This window comes from Ischnura elegans, chromosome 3, assembly GCF_921293095.1.
Source record: "Ischnura elegans chromosome 3, ioIscEleg1.1, whole genome shotgun sequence".
Taxonomy (NCBI): domain Eukaryota; kingdom Metazoa; phylum Arthropoda; class Insecta; order Odonata; family Coenagrionidae; genus Ischnura; species Ischnura elegans.
Window position 1 is genome coordinate 1,353,149 of NC_060248.1, and position 18,967 is coordinate 1,372,115.

The following is an 18,967-nucleotide window of genomic DNA, read 5'->3' on the forward strand; positions in this document are numbered from 1 at the left end:
ATTTTCTCTTATTTAAGATTGCTTTCCAGGCTCACTAAGAGCTTTCTTCTTTCTAAGATCTTTTTAGAGATGATAACACGAGTGTACTCGTATTCCCACTGGTCCATATAAGACCTGGAAATATGAGACGCTTGGAAAATGGAACACGGAGCTCCCATGATTGCAACTAGCACACGATCGCATCCGTTTTACGAATGGGATAATAAGCCCTGTGTTTCCTAACAAATGCAGTCATTCTGGTGATTAAAATGCAGTCATTCTGGTGATTTTGCATACAATTTTATTTATAACGAAGATTGCAGAAAACATCAAATGAGAGTGAAAATCATGAATTGATAATCTGCGACACGGATACGCCACAGCTGGATAATCGTTGAGTCTGCTGTATTTGAAAAGGGATTATACGCAAAAAAAAGTAGAAAATTCACCACAAAATTCAGCTTCCAAAAATGCAAAATGTAAAGTCATACCACACTTAGCCAAACATTTTAAACAGCACGTGGGAGGCATACGACCTAAATTTGTTATTCATTGTCACGAATTGCTAAACCATAAAACTCCTTTGATAAACTTTTAACTTTGTCAAAATAACCTTGAATGCTATATACATTGATCATTAATTACAATGGGGAACATCCATTTTGCAATCTTAGATCTGTGACTTTTTTCTGACTAACTTTTGGTCTCTGAAAGATTCTCCTGGTTCATTTTCGGGGTATTACTCTAAAGAATATCATACGACCATTATTGCAATTCTCTCTCCTGCATGTTTCATGCATCGTGAAATAAAAATGCTGGAAGATGGTCATGTAAAAGTTTTCAGGAAAAGCAAATTTATGAAAATAATATCTGCGAGACAAAAATGAAAATGAGTTCCAACACAAACAACTAAGATTAATCGAGGAAATTAATTATGCATTTTTAACATGATCATGTGGTTTCGGAGAAAACATTTTGTGAGAACAGAAATTTTTAAGTTGTCGTAATCTCCAAGCAAAGGAGACGGAATACATTTTCCGTATCCCATGAAAGATATAACATAGTATCGCCAGAAATGGTTCATCAATTATATCACCTGTTAAACATTTTCACTATGCAATACATGATCGATTTTAACCCTTTTACTGCAGCAGCCTATTTCAGGTGGGATGCACGAAGACTGCCAAGGCTATTTTCCGGAATTAGCAACATTTCAGGTTTAAAAATTTCTCAGCTACTTAATAATATTTAATACTTCTAGATTTTTTCCCAATTCCTAAGATATATTTATATCTTATAACCATAGATAGATTTAGGGGGTTTACTTAAATTACAGCCGATAAAAAGGCCACAATCACAAAAAAAGTGAAAAAATTTCGCTCAACCTGCAAGGACTGATATATCAGCCTGTTGGCAGTAAATGGTTATATCAATTTTTAAAATTGTTATCTAGGAAATGTTTAAATGTTTGTTCAGAAATACCCCCCCCACCACCTTAACATCTTCCCCCTACCCCCCCACCTTATCAAACATCTATTTACGCTAGGTCTTTTTGTACCACCCATTGCAAAATATGGAATCAATAGGGTAGTTACCTTCATCAAAGAAAACGAAATGCATTGACTGCGATTCCTTACCCACCATTAGTGTATTCATAATATACAAATTATTTAGTTTTAGAAATACCGGTTTAGACGAATGGCAACGGTCAATTTTATCCTCATTTGAAAAAGGCCAGATTGGCGCCCATGCGATGCCTCTCCACGTGACGTCACAAGGACCTAATTTCTATAAGAGTAGATAGGAGTTTTATATCGTCTGAGGTTACCAATGCATGCATGAGGCACAGAGCTCATGGGAAACGTCTCTTAATAATGACCTATCAAAATTACTTAAGGATGGAAAGTTTCCTTCGTTTGATAGGGTATTAATAATCCTTATTTAAGCCTGCAGCAGGGTACTTATTTAAGCTAGCAGGGTACTCTGCTACCCGCTAGCAGCCTGCATTGCAGCGGCGCACATACCCTCACCCCAAGGTCACCTCACACGGCGAAAGCGGGAACCAGAATGATATCACACAGAGTTCCAGAGAGCATTTATTACTATTATTAACATTATCCGTCTCTCACCCAACGAACAGCGTGCAGTGCATCTGTGCGTGGTGGTTGATCGTGCTCTTCTGCGAGAAGCGCTTGTGGCACACACCACACGCAAAGGGCCTCTCCCTCGTCTGCACCCACAAGAGAGTGTGCAGGCACCGCAGGATCTCGTCTGGGGTCGATACCCGTGATGCTGTTTCCCACCCATGGGTGGTGGCGATGGCAAGGATCCTAGTACGGTTGTACCCAATGTTCCTCGTAGTGGTCGAAAGAGTCGGCCATTCAGACCCCAATGTGAGTAAGAGATGGAGCTCGTGTCCCTCCCACCTGGTGAGCTTCGGGGAGTCCTTGTTGTTTGCCAGGAGCATAAGCAGCTCCAGAACCTCCTGGTCCGCCGGTGTGGGCAGCATTCCAGGCGCGGTGGCTGGTGGAGAAGCTGTACAAAGTCTTGTTCCAGGGAGAGGGCCTGGGAAGCTGGCTGCGATGCCGGAGGCTGTGACTCAAGGTATTGCGATGGTTCTTGTGTGGAAGGCAGCAATGGTTTTGTAATGATAGGAGAAACATCGGCGTAAAAATTTAAATGTCACGCTGAGCGAACAGAAACTACATGACAGAAATAATGAATTCTTAAGGCCGTTTAACACAGGGCATGGAATTGCGCAGGTTAGAGCTGCATTAATTTCAAAAGTGGCGTGGAATTGCAGGAATGCATGAACGAAATTAGAACAGGGGCTATTCTGCCATCTCGCATCCATGCATTCTCACATGTGTTCCAGCAATTCATCGCTTTACACGACACAATTTTGATTGCGCCTTCGGACGTACGTCAGACTGCGCAATTCCATGTACCCTGTAAAACGACCCTTAAAATAGTAAAAGAAGAGATTTGTTAATATTGTCAAGCCTATGATTTTTCCAAAGCCCTTGAAAGAGTTCTAATGCCCTGAAATATTAAAATCACCTGGAAAGCATCAACAATCTCAATTACAACATTAACATATTACCCCTCAAGCCGTCCCAATAGGCGCATGGCCGAGGGTGAAATCAATTTTTTCAGGCTGTGTAACTGATTAAATTTGTATATGAGAGCGTATGGGTTGGAGAACGAGGGGATGTCATTGCCAAATTCGACCCAGAAATATGAATGTGAAATATCAAATCAAGTCATCGCACAAATTCAATAGAGTTGAATAGTTTTTGCAGATTGCTGCGTGGAGCAAAAGCAGACTTTTTTCAGGTCTTACTTCATTAAATTCACAGAGTATTATGAAAAGACAAAAAGGCCCACATGATTCCACGAAATCACAGCTTCACAGGTAAGCAGACACCCTCGAGGAACTTCTGAGAATCTCTCACGAATTGGATGAGGGAAAATTTAGAATTCCTTACACCTCCAATTCGAAGCATTTTCCATGAGAGGAGACTTTCAGTTCATGACTTTACCTGTGCGGTTTGACGGCACTATGGCTCTTTGCGTGCTGGGTCAGGTCACTCGCCTTGACGTACCATCGTCCGCAATCCCCACACGCAGAGGGGAGCTCCCCCAAGTGGAGAAATTTTACAACATTCCAAGTTATTACCACGATGGATAAGAATTTTAAAACACCCAAAATTACTTATATACTTTTAAATAATATTATATTTATGTATATAAAAGGACAAGGAATACAGGCGGTCCCCGACTTTCGCACACAATGCGTTCCCGAAAATGTGTACGAAAGTCGAACCATTGACTTTCATACTAATTAGGGGTTACGTTCCAAAAGAACGTAATATACGTACTAAAACCTTTTTTTCACGGATTTTATTTCAATTCACTAAATTTTAATAACAGATAAAGGTGGGTGGTGAAAAACTTGAGCAGGTTGAGCAATTCAACTATTTGGGCAGTACATTAGAGGAAAACGGATACAGTAGTAAGGACATCAGGAAGAGAATAGCATTAGCGAAGGAGGCGTTCATGAGCAGGAAGGAGCTTCTGAGAGGATCGTTGTGTAAGAGTTTAAAGAAGAGGTTAGTGAAGAGTTTGGTTTGGAGTGTAGCTCTCTACGGTGCGGAAACGTGGACTATGAGGAAAGAAGATGAGAGAAGATTGGAGGCGTTCGAGATGTGGGTATGGAGAAGAATGGAGAGGGTGAAATGGACGGAGAGGAAAAGGAACGACGAAGTGCTGGATATGGTTGGCGAGGAGGGGCAGCTTTTAGATGAGATACGCAGGAGACAGAAGGTTTGGATGGAGTTAGCGCTTAGCGGTGAGGGGATGTTGAAAATGGTGTTGGAGGGTAGAATGTTGGGGAAACGAGGGAGGGGAAGGAGGAGAATAGGATTTTTAGATAGATTGAAAGAGAGTAGGCCTTACAGTGAATTAAAGAAGGCAGTGCTGGAAGGAAAGGGAGGCTCCCAGATCACCTCTTTAGTACTCCATGGAAACCTACCTTAATCGGTAGAATACTATAATAATAATAATATGTTAATACAATTCCTCAAATCATCTAATTTCTTTCGAAAATACGCAGAAAATGTAAATAAAAGTTAAAAAAAAACATGAAATGCGTTGACTATCGAGTGAAACATCCTCTTGGCGTTTAAGTTGACATTCCACTTATTACGTCCACTATAAATAAAAAGGCATATCAAGAAGCATAGCAAAATGTAATTGTTGAACCCGCGCTCTGGATACCTTTTAATTTTTACACCAAAATTCGACATTTGGCAGGTGACATTCCTGATCGCGTATATTTCGCATGTTATTCAAAAAAGACAAGTTATCCATTAACACTGTCCAATGTGTCGCGATGAGTCACCGGAATTACTGCTTGGCATCGACGCGTGCCGGGTGCATCAGCTTATATTTCCGCTCTTCGCGGCCGCGTTATATTTCTTTCAGCCCTTTTTAATTCATAATTTCTAATTCTTCAGGTGAGAAAGCGCCTCATTCTAAATATTTAAGGATTGATACATGTATGGGAATCGAAAAGAGAGGCTGTGATAAATTTAACGGGAAATTCTGGCGGAGAAATCACTACAGTGCGCGATATTACGCGGATGCATTATGCACGAGGCTAAACGAGCCAATTGACCTTGGAATCGTAATGAGGTAGAGCAAATGAACGTCGGCAGCGTTAAATAATGAAGGTTTAGGCTTTAATAGATTGTGGCTCATTGGATGTGATTTTTTCGCTAAACCCTCTAAAATCACAGAAAAACGTGAAATTTCATTTTTATTTACCGATTTCGTGATATTACGTGTTATTTCACAATATCGGGTCTCACGAAATTCACAGACCTCTACTAATAAGGTATAATTAAGTATACATAACTTCAAGAGAGCACTACAGAAGCAACTGAGCCTGAAAAACATTGCACAATAACACAAAGATTCTTTTTCATCTCAAACTACTGTAGTTCCTGCTTCCACCACTTCGTGAATATGTCGCAGGGCAAGCTTGAATCCTTACCCAGGTTGTTGTGACAAAGGGTGGGAAGCTTACTATGCATCTATAAATACCGATTTCGTACTTGGAAGATATGTGGAAGTGTTCTATCGTTAGAAGGCTCCCAGATGCGGACTATAAATATGGCCCTAAATGTCTTCAAATTCACGGTTTGAAGATAATCTGTTTTAGTCAGAAATATAGATCACGTAGCAATCATCGGATGCAGATTAACCAAACATTTAACAAATGCGATAGACACACCACGAATGTAAACACATCAATAAAAGTGCTATCCCTCCCTGCGTCACATATCTTTTGCAAAATTCAGCTGCAGCTAAAGGTTTTGTGCGGGAAAATGGAGAGAGAAGAATGCCAGGGGAATTAAAAAGTGTCTGAATTTTCGCAAGTGTTAATGAACACTTTGATTACCAGTCTTCTGGATTTGGCACAGGCTTATGGTCTGTGTGTTGTCATGGCACACTGACCAATAATTGCACTTCGAATATACGTGTGCTGATAAATTCGTGGCCATGTCTGCGCGTGACTGACCTTGAAATACGATCGAAATATCCATTTTTCTTTTAATCTGTCAATCGCAGTTCTACGATCGTAAAACCAGGATTGAGAGATTTTTAACCCTTACCGGTGACGTGCGTCTGACAGACCGCTGCATTTCTTAAAATATGAATATTTTCAAAATTAGTCTTTCAAAAGATCTAATATTCTCGTTAGCTTCATATTTTTGGATAGCAAGGACATCGCATTCTTAAAATTTAACGTTCCTTTTATTAATTTTTGTAAATTAGCAATTGAATTCAACTAGCGGTCTGAGAGACCACACGTCACTAAATTAGAAAAATCAATGAAGGTAATGCTGGTGGTAATGATTCAAAAAGTTGTTAAAACAATTCGTAGTGATATATCGAGCATAATAATAATTAATAATTTGTAAGGAAGCATCTTTTGTTGTACAAAGTGGATATTAAGCACCTTATCTTTCTAAAATTCATTGCATTAGAATGACCATTCAAGTAATTTCTGAAGGTGAACGCAAAACAAATGACATCCAGTTTTTATTGGAAATCTTTTTGTTCTTTTAATGCTAACATTTTTATAGGTGTCATCAATAATTAGAATAAAATAGTGGTGAATTTCTCGTACTCCTAGCTGCAGTATACATGTAATGTACTTTGTAAATTGGAACCAATTGAACCCCAAAATTTTGCATGCCCTCGGCTGGAACGCAACATTTATTTACGAGTATCTTTCAGCAGTTGGGGACAGAGTATCTTAGCATTGATTTTTATCGAAGGAAGAAATTTAAAAAAAGCCTAGGAAACACAGAGAGTAAAACGTCGAAATGCAAGTGACGTGACGTTACATCTACGTGACGTTACGCCCCTTATTTTTCAAACAACCAGAAAACCCTTGAGTGCGTAGTTTCACAAGTAATGCAATCTGTCGACAAATGCAGAAAAATAAACTGATAGTAAAGGAGGGAGCGCTGATGATGACAGAAGTGATGTAGTAAAAGATCTCCACAGGCAAGAACAATTTTTTACAGGTGAAATTGCTATAAGTGGTCATCCAATGAGCCAAAGAGGAAAATTCGTACACCCTTCCATAACACCGTTACTCAGAAACCCGGTTTAAAGTATTACATAACATCACTAGGTAGGGATATTGAGCCTCTTGATTATTAGTCTCAGATTTTTGAAGAGAAAATTTTACAATTGAATACGTTGGTACGATTAAAAAAAATAAAAGGGCCTAATAATTTTTCGTCATCCAAAGGACGCATAATGGGCTCTTCATTTTACGGATTCTCAGAGAACAAGACTGTAATATCCAATGTCCCCATAATATATGTCTGTTTGCTCAGTTTCATTAATGCATTACAGGGTGAGAGGTGATATGGAGTTAAAGAAACCAGTAGTAATTGCATTTTACAATGCAACTAAAGGTGGCGTAGATGCATTAGACAAAACGTACAGTAGATACACATCCGGGTGGTTGCGAATGGAAGTATTTTCCAGAATATTTAATATTTCCTTTGTAAACTCTTTTGTGCTTCAGCAGTCTGAGAAAGATATGAGAGATATGACACGATTTAAATGTCAAAGGAGAATGTCAAATGTAAGACTTCCGAGACAGGAAGGATAAATTATTGCACAAATTCCCCATATACCCGTAGGAAGAGGCTGAAGAAGTTGAAAGGTTTGATTTGACAAATTAAAACTTCTCGCACTATTTTTGCGTGTTTTTTCCCACATTTTCGATGCATGCGATTGAAGAAAGTCCCTTTATTATCATTATTATTTTTTCTTTTCTTGACCTTATTTAATATATAATATGGTATTTCCTGGAGTATACGTCATTTAAACAAAAGTTAGCAGCCAACGTTTCAATTTATTTTCTTAAATCATCTTCAGGGCTATGTTATAAAAAATGTGAAACAATATAAAATACAGAGAATAAGACGATACACAATATTTATACATAAAGAAGGAACAATTGTTTTTTTTTATATAATACAATATAATTTAAAGAAATATGTACATATATATAAACATATATATAAGAACAGAATGTAATATAGAAAAAATTTTGACATACCACTAAACTTTGAACATATTTATTTATGTTTTGTTTCTAAGGTATTGCCACAACCTAGGTTACCATTAAAATTTTTTGTATATTACATTCTGTTCTTATATATATGTTTATATATACATATTTCTTTAAATAATATTGTATTATATAAAAAAAAACAATTGTTCCTTCTTTATGTATAAATATTGTGTATCGTCTTATTCTCTGTATTTTATATTGTTTCACACTTTTTCTAACATAGCCCTGAAGATGATTTAAGAAAATAAATCGAAACGTTGGCTGCTAACTTTTGTTTAAATGACCTATACTCCAGGAAATACCATATTATATGAAAGTCCCTTTGGTTAATTAGATGTATAATTGTAATTGAATGGACACATAACTTTTTTCCTTATTGAAATCTTTGGAAGGGGCGGCGACCGAGGCGGCGGAGAGTTGTTATGAACAGTCCGCCACTGTGTATGTTGTGGGTGTTACGACGCTTGTTCAACTTCTCTAACAAATTCTTAATTGTGCGTGCAAAATAAAAAATTCCCATACGCATCTCTTGGGCGAATTATCTCTCGTATTGTATCGCTTCTGACCGATCTGAAAAAATAGTTTGTTTCTTTCAAAATGTACTCTTTTCCAGTTATGATAGGTGGCTCCTCAATTTTTAAAGCCGCCTAAGTCTAAAACGTAGCCATTGAATCACTAGTGGCTTCCAAAAGCACTCGTGCCAAAGCGCTGTTCAGCTATATATTAGCCCGTAGTAATTTTTAACGAATCGTGCCATATTTCTTTCCATTCGCACGATATACTTTCCACGGGACGTGACCGACCGCTTTCCTTCCTTTGAAGGCATTCATTTCGCAAAACATATATCAGCTACGTTTGAGGCCTCCACCTGCAAACTCCCACCTCAGACATACGTCAACCGAAGATCTCAACTTTGAATGAATGCAGTGATGGGCAGTGTGAGAGTGAGTCAGTTCGAATGAGCGACTCAGCAGAGAGCTGTGAGCCGAGAGAGTCTTATTCGGTGAATCACGACTCCCTCCCCTCCACAAACGACTCCATCCCGCCATACGGTGTGCTGAAATAGGGCAGTATCCTTCATCAAAGAAAACGAAAGACATTGATTGCGATTCATTACCCACCATTAGTGTGTTCATAATATACAAATTATTTGATTTTAGATAATCCACTCTAGACAAAAATTAGTGGTCAATTTTATCCTCATTTGAAAAAGGCCGGATTGTCGCCCATGCGATTCCACTCCACGTGACGTCACAGGGACCTAGTTTCTATACGAGTAGATAGGAGTTTTACATTGTCTGAGATTACCAATGTTTGCATGAGGCACAGAGCTGAGGGAAACATGTCTTAATAATCACTTATTAAAACTGGCTAAGGTCTGAGTGTTTTCTTCGTTTGATAAGGTATTAATAATCCTTATTAAAACCAAGCGCTACCTGCTAGCATCCTGTGTTGTATCAGCACTCAAAGCCTCGCCCCAAGGTCACCTCACTTGCAGCAGCGGGAACCAGAACGACGTCACATGGAGTTTTCCCGGCATTCATGCTTAGCCGTCGCGTTTTCGCGCGCTTGAAAATTTTCACTTTTCATTTAATCGCAAAAAATAGATATCGTCATTTAAAAATCTAAAAGCGTGAAATACGTACTCCAGGGGTAATAATCTTTCAATTTAGGCAATTAAAAAAATAATAGGAAACCACCCTATAGTTTTTGTCATCAGTTTTTCATCCAGTTTCAAATAACAATTTTTACTGACAAATTGGTTCGTATTGGGAATGTAAAAATTATATTATAAGTTTAAGAATAGAGAAGCATTTAAAGAAAAATTAAACAAAACAATAAAAATGGCGTAGCAACATTTTATGAATTTTTGATTTATTGCGGTCTCCCAGTCTGCGCACGTCACTGGTAGCGTAACAAGAATTGCACATCACTGGTTCAGGTTCATTGACAGCTTTTTCCAGTTTTTTTTTTTTAACGGTGTACGAAATTCACAGCTTATTCACGATCCTAAGGTTTTCAAGGTTGAGTAGGAACACTTTGTTAAATAAATAAATGTTACGATAGAGTTTTCTTTACAATAAAACAATTTAAAAAATATATTGTAATGATAGGGTCGCTATATTCCTTCCTGATGCGCTTGTTTTTTGCTGGTCGTGATCCACGCAGCGTTCAAATCGAGCGAGTTCTTGGTACTATTTTGGTGGTCATCTACATACATACCACAGTGCATTTCGAGTATCATAGGTTTTTTTGGTGAGATATAAAAAGGGGCAGAAATGTATGAACGTGAGCAGATGAAGGGCAGACGAGTTAGTAGACAAACAAGAGTTCTCGGAGAGAGATAAGGACGGAAGAACGAGAGAGTGGAAGGGGGAGCCGCTACTAGCTGAGCCGGCCACAGCCGTTACGGGGTTGACTGCTAGAGGTGGGATTTTCGGTTCATTTCCGTGATTCGATTCATTCGGTTCTATTCATGTGAATGAACTGTTCTTTCATATCGTTCATAAAGAATCACATGAACCAAATGAACACCGCGAACCGAATGAACAACGTGAACTAAATGAACTCTACGAACCGAATGAACAACGTGAACAAAATGAATTCTGCGAACCGAATGAACAACGTGAACTAAATGAACTCTGCGAACCGAATGAACAACGTGAACTAAATGAACTCTGCGAACCGAATGAACAACGTGAACTAAATGAATTCTGCGAACCGAATGAACAACGTGAACAAAATGAACTCTGCGAGCTAAACGAACAATGTGAATCAAATGATTGCAATGAAGCGAAATAATCCAGAGTTAACCGAAAACATTGAAGGCTGTACGCGTGAACTTACATAATTATGTATGTAATTATTAGTAAGAATATCTTCATGAATATATGCATATAAAAAATTAAGGTTATAATCGAGAAATACGACTAAACATGTTTCTTTCGTATTCGGTGATTCATTATTAACTTAGATTCTATTTATTGGCGTTACACCATGAAGAAATTTTCCCTAAAACAGACAGACTTATCGGGAGCAAAGTGGTCATGAAATTATTCCGGGTAACTCACGCAACACCTCTGACAGCGGTGTTAGCAATATTGTTAGGCATCATGGCGCACGAGACCCCTACAACATACGGGTAAAACGGCATAACATTTGTCATATTAACTCTAGGAAAAGTGTGATTTTATGAAAATTCAGCGACGAACTTTAAGCTGCTCAAAGAAAGAATTAAAGCCCGAGCCACCTGACATTATGCGTCTGTCTCTCAGAGGGCTTTTAACCTTTTAGCATCAAAAGAGAATGATCATGATGCTACCGAAATGAAATCAATTATGCTACAAAAAATTAGTTAATGAAACCATAGTGACATAGAAAATAAAATAAATGTTTCACGAAGTAATTCAAGAAGAGGCAATTAAGATTTAACCTCTCAAGCGAGTATATATATACGTCCTAGATATTCCGTTCTTATATAAAACATTTAATAAGGAAAAAATTGCTATTCTTGTCTCATTGAATTTAAGTAATTCCTATTTTTCAGTATATTCCTACTGATATGTTTTCTTATGTATCAACTGTAGGGGGATTAAGAACGTTAAGTTCCATAGGTTCCATATAATAAGCGAGTAATTCATGGAATATTCACTCTCAACCAGTGCAGGTGGATTCAAGATTGTGACAAGAAGGGGGCTAGGTACCTGGGGTAACCTAGGTAACGTGGGGGGGATTGGGAGTAAAACTTCCCCGACAACTGAACAAAATTATTATTTTCTTTAACTCTAAATATAATGGTGCATTAAAAAACTCAAGATATAATGGTAATATTTAGAGGCTCTCTGGATCCGCCACTGCTCTTAAATGACTAGAAAGACCTACTGTCATCCGCGGCTCGCGAAGTAATTCAAGATCTTTATACTTCTACTACTCCGACGATTGTTCAAATGATTCTTCTATTCTTACATGATTCTTCAATTCTTATGATTCTTCGGTTCTTAAACGAATCTGCGATTCTTAAATGATTCTTCGATTCTAAGTGATTCTTCGATTCTAAGTGATTCTTCGATTCTAAATGATTCTTCGATTCTAAATGATTCTTCGATTCTAATGATTCTTTGTGAACCACACGATTCTTTATGAACCCTTTGAACGAGGAGCGTATTTCGATTCATTCGGTTCATGCCAATGAACCGTTCAAAATGAACGATTCATTCATGAACGACACAGCTCTATTGACTGCTGAATCATCCACTGTGGGAGGAAGGCACTCCTGGATGGCGAATGGGGACAACGCAGTTCCTGCACAACGTCAACGAGTATTACGGACTGTGACAGGAGCAAGGATCCAGTAAGGAGCCGCATCACAGCATAATTAAGTACTCACGAATCTCCCCATTTCCAGAGATCACCCTGATCAGTGATCCCTTACCCTCATCACTGACTGATTCCTTCCGAGTGCGTCTCTCACACACAAACGAGTATCCGTTACGCGTTTAACTCTTTTATTTGTTTTTTGACGAGAAAGTCATATTTTCCTACATTCTGTATCACAACTCTCCCGTTCTGTCGTCTAAAGACTTTTCACATTATCCTGAACGAGGAGCCTGGAATTTTCATATTGATGCTTGCCACCGAATATTTTGGAAGTTAAATGGAAACTAGAAGCTTTTACGTGGTGGAAGGGTTCAAAAATTAATAATGAAAGTGTTTTTCATTATTAATTTTTGAAGTTGCCAAATTGTAAAGTTTTGTAATATCCGTGTTTAATTCCATCTTATCATTCACCAATCATTACATCTTTCATTAGCTTTAGATATTTTGGGGGAAGTTATGCGTTAATTTGTGTGGAGTAATTTGGTTCAATGAGAATAAATGGTTAATTCACTTAAATGTACAAAAGACGGGGTCATTCTGATTACTGAACTGTGCCTTTTCGACTTGTTCGACGCTCGGATTCAAATCTGGTCGTCGTTAACGTATCGGGATCGTATGATCCAATGCCCTTAGGTGAGTTCCCTTCTTGCTCGATCGACTGATGAGCTGGCTTCAGGGGTTCAATTTGGCCTTAGTGGTGCCCTTTTTGGAATTTATTTTGAAATCTAGGGTCCAAAATCCTTATGGGAACGGCGAGGAGATAATCCCGTCAGGGCATCAATCCACTAAGAAGGTGAGTGTGATGGGAATTTCTGGCAGAAATTGTGTCACGCGATATGTTTGCAGAACCATGAGTGTTACGTCACTATATATAAGAACAGAATGCACAAAAAATTTTGACATACCTTACCTTTGTACATATTTATTGATATTACATTACTATTACCTATTTACCATTAATTTTGATTTATTAAATAAAAATAATTTTTGCTAAGGTTTTCAATGTCAGTTTTTTTATTACAACTGTAAATTGATTTAGATATGTGAACCATTTCTTTGAATATTCTTTTTCTCGAATTAGCCTCATGATCTAAAATTTCGTCGCTGTCAAAATCAAAAACATGGCCATTGCTTATGCTATGGCTAGCAAGAGCACACAATGGGTGCTTTCCATTCATTGACACACGTCAACACAAGTCGACTTGTGTCGCGGTTTTCGTGTTCCGTTCTATGTGTGTCGCCGACTGTTGTGACACAAGTCAACAAACGAAAACGCGCAGGAATTGGAGAGTTATAAACAGTTACCGCGAGTCGACACTAGTCGACTCATGAGTCGCATGAATGGAAAGCACCCAGTGTTATACCACCTTTTGCTGATGACTTGTGAAACTAACTTTTAAAGGCTGTAAAATCGTACACCCGAGTCTTTTTCTTGCATTTTTTAAATCTCAATGTTTCACGTTTTCTAGTATGTTTTCACTAAAATATTTAATTCTGTCGTTCTGTTTTTATGACCGAATCTATTTCACATGCTTAGTAAAAAGATTATGATTCTCAAGATTAGTATTGTTTACCCTCACAATCTACTTCACATGATATGGTATAAACGTTTAAACGAGTTTACTGTGAAAATGTTAGGGTCTCTTAATTCCACCAGCAATATTCTACACTTTTTCAGCAGTGGATGGGAGTGGAGACCATAAGTTGCACTACCCACACAGCACAGGACGTCATCAGGATATCCTAATTTGGTCTCGTATGTCCTAGATATCCATGTGACGTTGCCTAGGTATCCCGCCGGGATTTTACATCCTTACGATAGTTTCCAGAGTTAATAGGTTTTCTACCCATTTTATTGAAGAGTGATAACGGGAATGAAGAAATATATCGATTTTTACTGAAAAATTATATTTTCTACTCATGTCCTGCGGACGTCACGGGTCCGTCACTGGGACATCCATTCCCACTGGTTATATGAACTCTTTAAACCAATTTATCAATAAATATTTACTCTTTTGGGATTAAATCATATCAAAGGCGAATGACTGTAAAGGTTTTATATGAAACATGACACTTTTTTAATTTATCATTAGAAATCTGCCCCAGATTATTCTGCAAATAACTGACGTCCTCATTCATTCGAGTTATGCCCTGATAGCACTAAAAGAATTATCTCTGCATATTTTTAAGATTTTGAAGTACATATAAATTATTTTAAATTCTCGAGGGTGCGATTCGCGATAAAACCTATGCTGTTACCGGACTTCTGTGCGCGAAAGGTTGTCATTGTGTGAGTACCAAATATGAAAAATACGATGATATTTTTTGACACGGCCCAATTTTTACCTGAGAAGAGCCGTTACGTCGATTCCGGCCGAATTTATACACTGTTTTTAACTTGCGTATTGTTTACAAAGTTGCAAAGATGAAACGACAAAACATTTCGAAGAAACACGTAAGCGTTAAAAAGAGTCAAACCATTAAACTTTCCGATGAAAACATGAGATGACGCCATAACATACGAGCGGAAGAGGCGTTCATAGAAGTTGAGTATTACCTGATATCTGAGTGTATTTAATCATGTTTTTTTTGTCGTTGTTTCTTGTTATACTTTATTATTTAACCATTTGTTTACAAAATCCAATGTAAAAGGTCTCATGTACTGTTTTTGGGTTTATTGCAAATAAATAAATAAGCATTTAGCGTTGTCAAGGCACAAATTATGGATAGCAACGATAGCAACAATAGTTATAAATAAACTGTGGCGGCCATCATTACGTGAAGCCGCTAAGTATTCGTGCATCCGCTGTTCTTATAAGTTTCTCATTAGAAGGTGAGTACAAGTTTAAAAAATATTTTATGCTTACACGGCGAATAGTGTGGGTGGTGTGGGTCAACTTCTCTCGGGATTCCCGCGAGGTTTGAAACTCCATTTCTTCCGACACTTCGAGTCCCGAGTCGGAGCTTGAAACTTCGGCAGAAATGAAGTTTGTAACCTAGTGAAAATTCCGACAGAAGTTATCCTAAAGCACAATTTTGACTAATTGAGTTTTAAACTTGGTTAGAGTTAATGTTAATTATTTCCTTTCGCCGAGTAATTGGTCCTGGTTTTGCGATGTAACTTGTAAAGGGTATCAACGATTTTTTACTTGTCGTCACTTTTATTTTATACAAGTTGTATATTGTATATTTACAGGTAACGACAAGTAACAAAATCGTATGATATATCATACTATTAATGTTTAGGGTTATAATATAAATAGAGTGAAGTCCGATCATGATTTACCCTTATCGATTTTTATGTCGACATTAGTCTCTAAATTCAAATCTGACTTTGACTGTGGAAATGATTGCTCGACTCACGAGACATAAATTAATACAGTATATTCCGTTTAATGGGTCCACCGGTTACTTGGGGCAGCCGCTTAATTGGGGCAGATCTTGAAGAACAGAACCCAATAGAGGAACATCCCAGAGTATTCTCCGCTTAATTGGGACAGCATGCCGCTTTATTGGGCCATGAGGCGGCTACATATATGTAAGTATATATGTAAATATATATGTATATAAGAGTCCCAGTCAGGAAACATTATTTTTAATAGGTTATTGAAGGATTTTTACCCTGAAAATTCCGATTTCCCTTTTAGGTGTCTTCTTTGAGAAAGATAGAGGCTCCAGTGTGAAGGAAATCATTGTCAGGGTGATGGCAAGTTTGCTGAGAAATGAAGTAGCCCAGGAATTCAGCTGGTTGGGAGCTAAAAGAAAGAGGGTGTTTAGCTCGTTGAAATTAAGAAGAGTTATTGATGGTAAATGTCCAGCTTGTCTTTGAGTCCAGGGTTCAAGTTAAACTTGATTATCTTCCTATTGTTGTGTGTAAACTTATTTGTCTTCATTCTTTACAGATATAGTACTTAACCAGGATGCTACAGCCACCAAATCCAGTGTGGAGGTCATAGTGAAGGGTTGGCTGAAACATGCCAAGGCAAGGCACGAGAGAGAGGTGTAAGTATTCATTAAATATGGGTTTAGGCAAGGAGAAATGATTTTGGTGTGGATATATTTTGTCAAGTTGCTCCTCATAATGAGGCTAACAAAATTCACTAACTCTTGATTTACTTTGTGGTTTTGCAGATTTTACTATTCATACTATTTTACTATTTACAGAAGTTCTAAAAAATTTGTAGCACAATGATAATAAGGTTAATTTCCTCCTCAAAATGAAATTGCCTACTAATTCATTCATGAGCTCCAACCATCCCATATGTAATGGACAATATGTAATATTCGAGGTATATTCATACTATTGCCTAAATCAAATCATTTCAGCTTCATTTTTACTTGCTAAATGCACTGAATAATTTCAATCATGCTTAACCGGTAACACATACTAACTTATTGTGTTCATCCATCAATTGAAATGAAAAAATATTTTCCAGATACATGTTAAGGAAAGCAAGAAGCAAAAGAATTTCTTTTTTACATAAATCAGTGAATGCATTTCTCTAGCACTTCATTTCAGAAGGAACTAATTAAACACGATGTGTAATTAGTTAAGTATTGTCTCGAGCTGGCTTATTAACCTGCAAGAACATTGAAATTTGAGTAATTTTATGGACTTGTAGCCCTTTCTTGGTATGATTCAATTGTGTGGAGTTTAAGTAGGAGTGTAAGAAATACCATGCACAATCTTCCTCACAACTTATATAACAAAGTATTGTCGATGCAATGTTTATGAGTGGGCACTTAAATATGGGCAAAGTGTCAGCCAGTATAGTCCTACTTCCCCTCCATTCCCACAGTAATTTTTTTTGGCAAACCCTTTTCATCCAAAATTGTAATATCATTTAAGATTTCACAATTTGATTCACCTCATCCATGTCCCATTTACAATTTGCCAGGACCACAATTTGACTACATATATTATAAAAAATTTTGTAATATCTTGCTTTATATAATCGAGCTTACTTGTATAATCGAGCTCTTAGGCTCTCTCCCCTTATGAGATTATCTTTGAATACTAATATGAAATGTAAAAGTTAAAATTTACAATAGGTTATTATTTACAGTAAAGTATTCCATGTAAAATTGAAGTATATCACCAATCAGCTGATTTGTATTCAATCTGCGAATATTGGTGGAATTAAAATTAGAATTACAGAACTTTTAGGGTTTCATTTTAGACATTTAATGTCTCCCATGAGTGTACAAATAGAATATATTGGTATGTGTAGAATGTTTGCAATCAAGGTGACCATTTACTGGGAGGATCTTTTAATTACGGAAAGGTTTTTATTAGTAGTGAAAATGGCATGATATTTGTGACAGATACATGTGCAAAAATATTGAGGGTTAAAATATGAAAGTTCTAGTGGCTTTTTAAAATTGTCAATTTCTACAAATAAAGATAAATTTCAACAAAAATCAAGTATTATCGTATAAATTAGTGATGGGTCGGTTCGATTCCTCGATTCTTGACCAAGAACCGGAATCGAAAACGAGTATGTACTTGCCAAAGTGAAAAATCGATTCCGATTCCAGTACTACTTCAAACCACAAATTTATACACGACCGCGTTTCCAACAGTCATTCGAATTTTCGCGCCACATAATCGTAACAACAAAACACATATCTTGGGATGGGCGAGTACTCAAAAATTCGAATCGAGTCGAGTATTTGGTACTCGACTCGAGCGTTTCGGGTAGCACTACGAATGTCGAGTCGAGCAGTTAAGGTTACAGAGCTTTCGAGGCTAGTAGGTCCAGCAATCTGCCGACAGGAAGTGCTATCATGAAACTCATGTAATAATGCAGTTTTTAAAGCCAATAAGTCATTCTAATGCCTTGGCCTGGTAGTTTCAGCTTGCCGAATACACGTTGTCGACGTGGGCGCTGAATACCTTTACGCCAGCCGCGGGCGGCCGATCATCATCCTACCCCGTGCACACTGGTCCGAAATCGGAAAAAGCTGGAATAAAGTCCAAAATGACCTTTTTGGGGATAGAGACATGAAACTTAGCGTAAATATTCATAAATCATTAACAGATATAGATTCAATGATAAAAAATCCGAGAAAAAAATAAAAAAATAGGCAACACCCTAGCTCGGCCTCCCGGGCGACAGAGGACCAGTACTACTCCGACCACTGCCACGAACAGTCCTCCATTGTGAATAGTCCACGCCGAGCGTCGAAGGCTGAAGTGCGGACGTGCCGCCGCAGCCAAGTTGGTGAGTCAAATAAGATATTTTGATAGAGATGTGCGAATAGTATCCGCGAATAGTCGAATATCTCAAATACTAGAAATTTAATTAAATCCCATTCCAGCCGCCGGATGATATTTAAATGACCGCCTTTTTCGCATATTATCATTCAATAATTTATATCTTTTATGATATACGACCAGTATCGTTGAAAATTTTTGTAAACTTGCGTATTATAATGCGCTAC

General features: G+C 37.7%; 1 protein-coding gene across 1 annotated transcript; it reads left to right on the top strand.

Moving 5' to 3' along the window:
• Positions 1-16,026: 16,026 nt before the first annotated feature.
• On the top strand, positions 16,027-17,777 carry LOC124155317. The gene is made up of 4 exons (XM_046529033.1): positions 16,027-16,061; positions 16,171-16,329; positions 16,426-16,525; positions 16,960-17,777. Exons 1-4 carry the CDS (start codon positions 16,043-16,045, stop codon positions 17,027-17,029), a joined length of 348 nt encoding a protein of 115 aa, XP_046384989.1. The 5' UTR covers positions 16,027-16,042; the 3' UTR covers positions 17,030-17,777.
• The last annotated feature ends 1,190 nt before the right edge of the window (positions 17,778-18,967 follow it).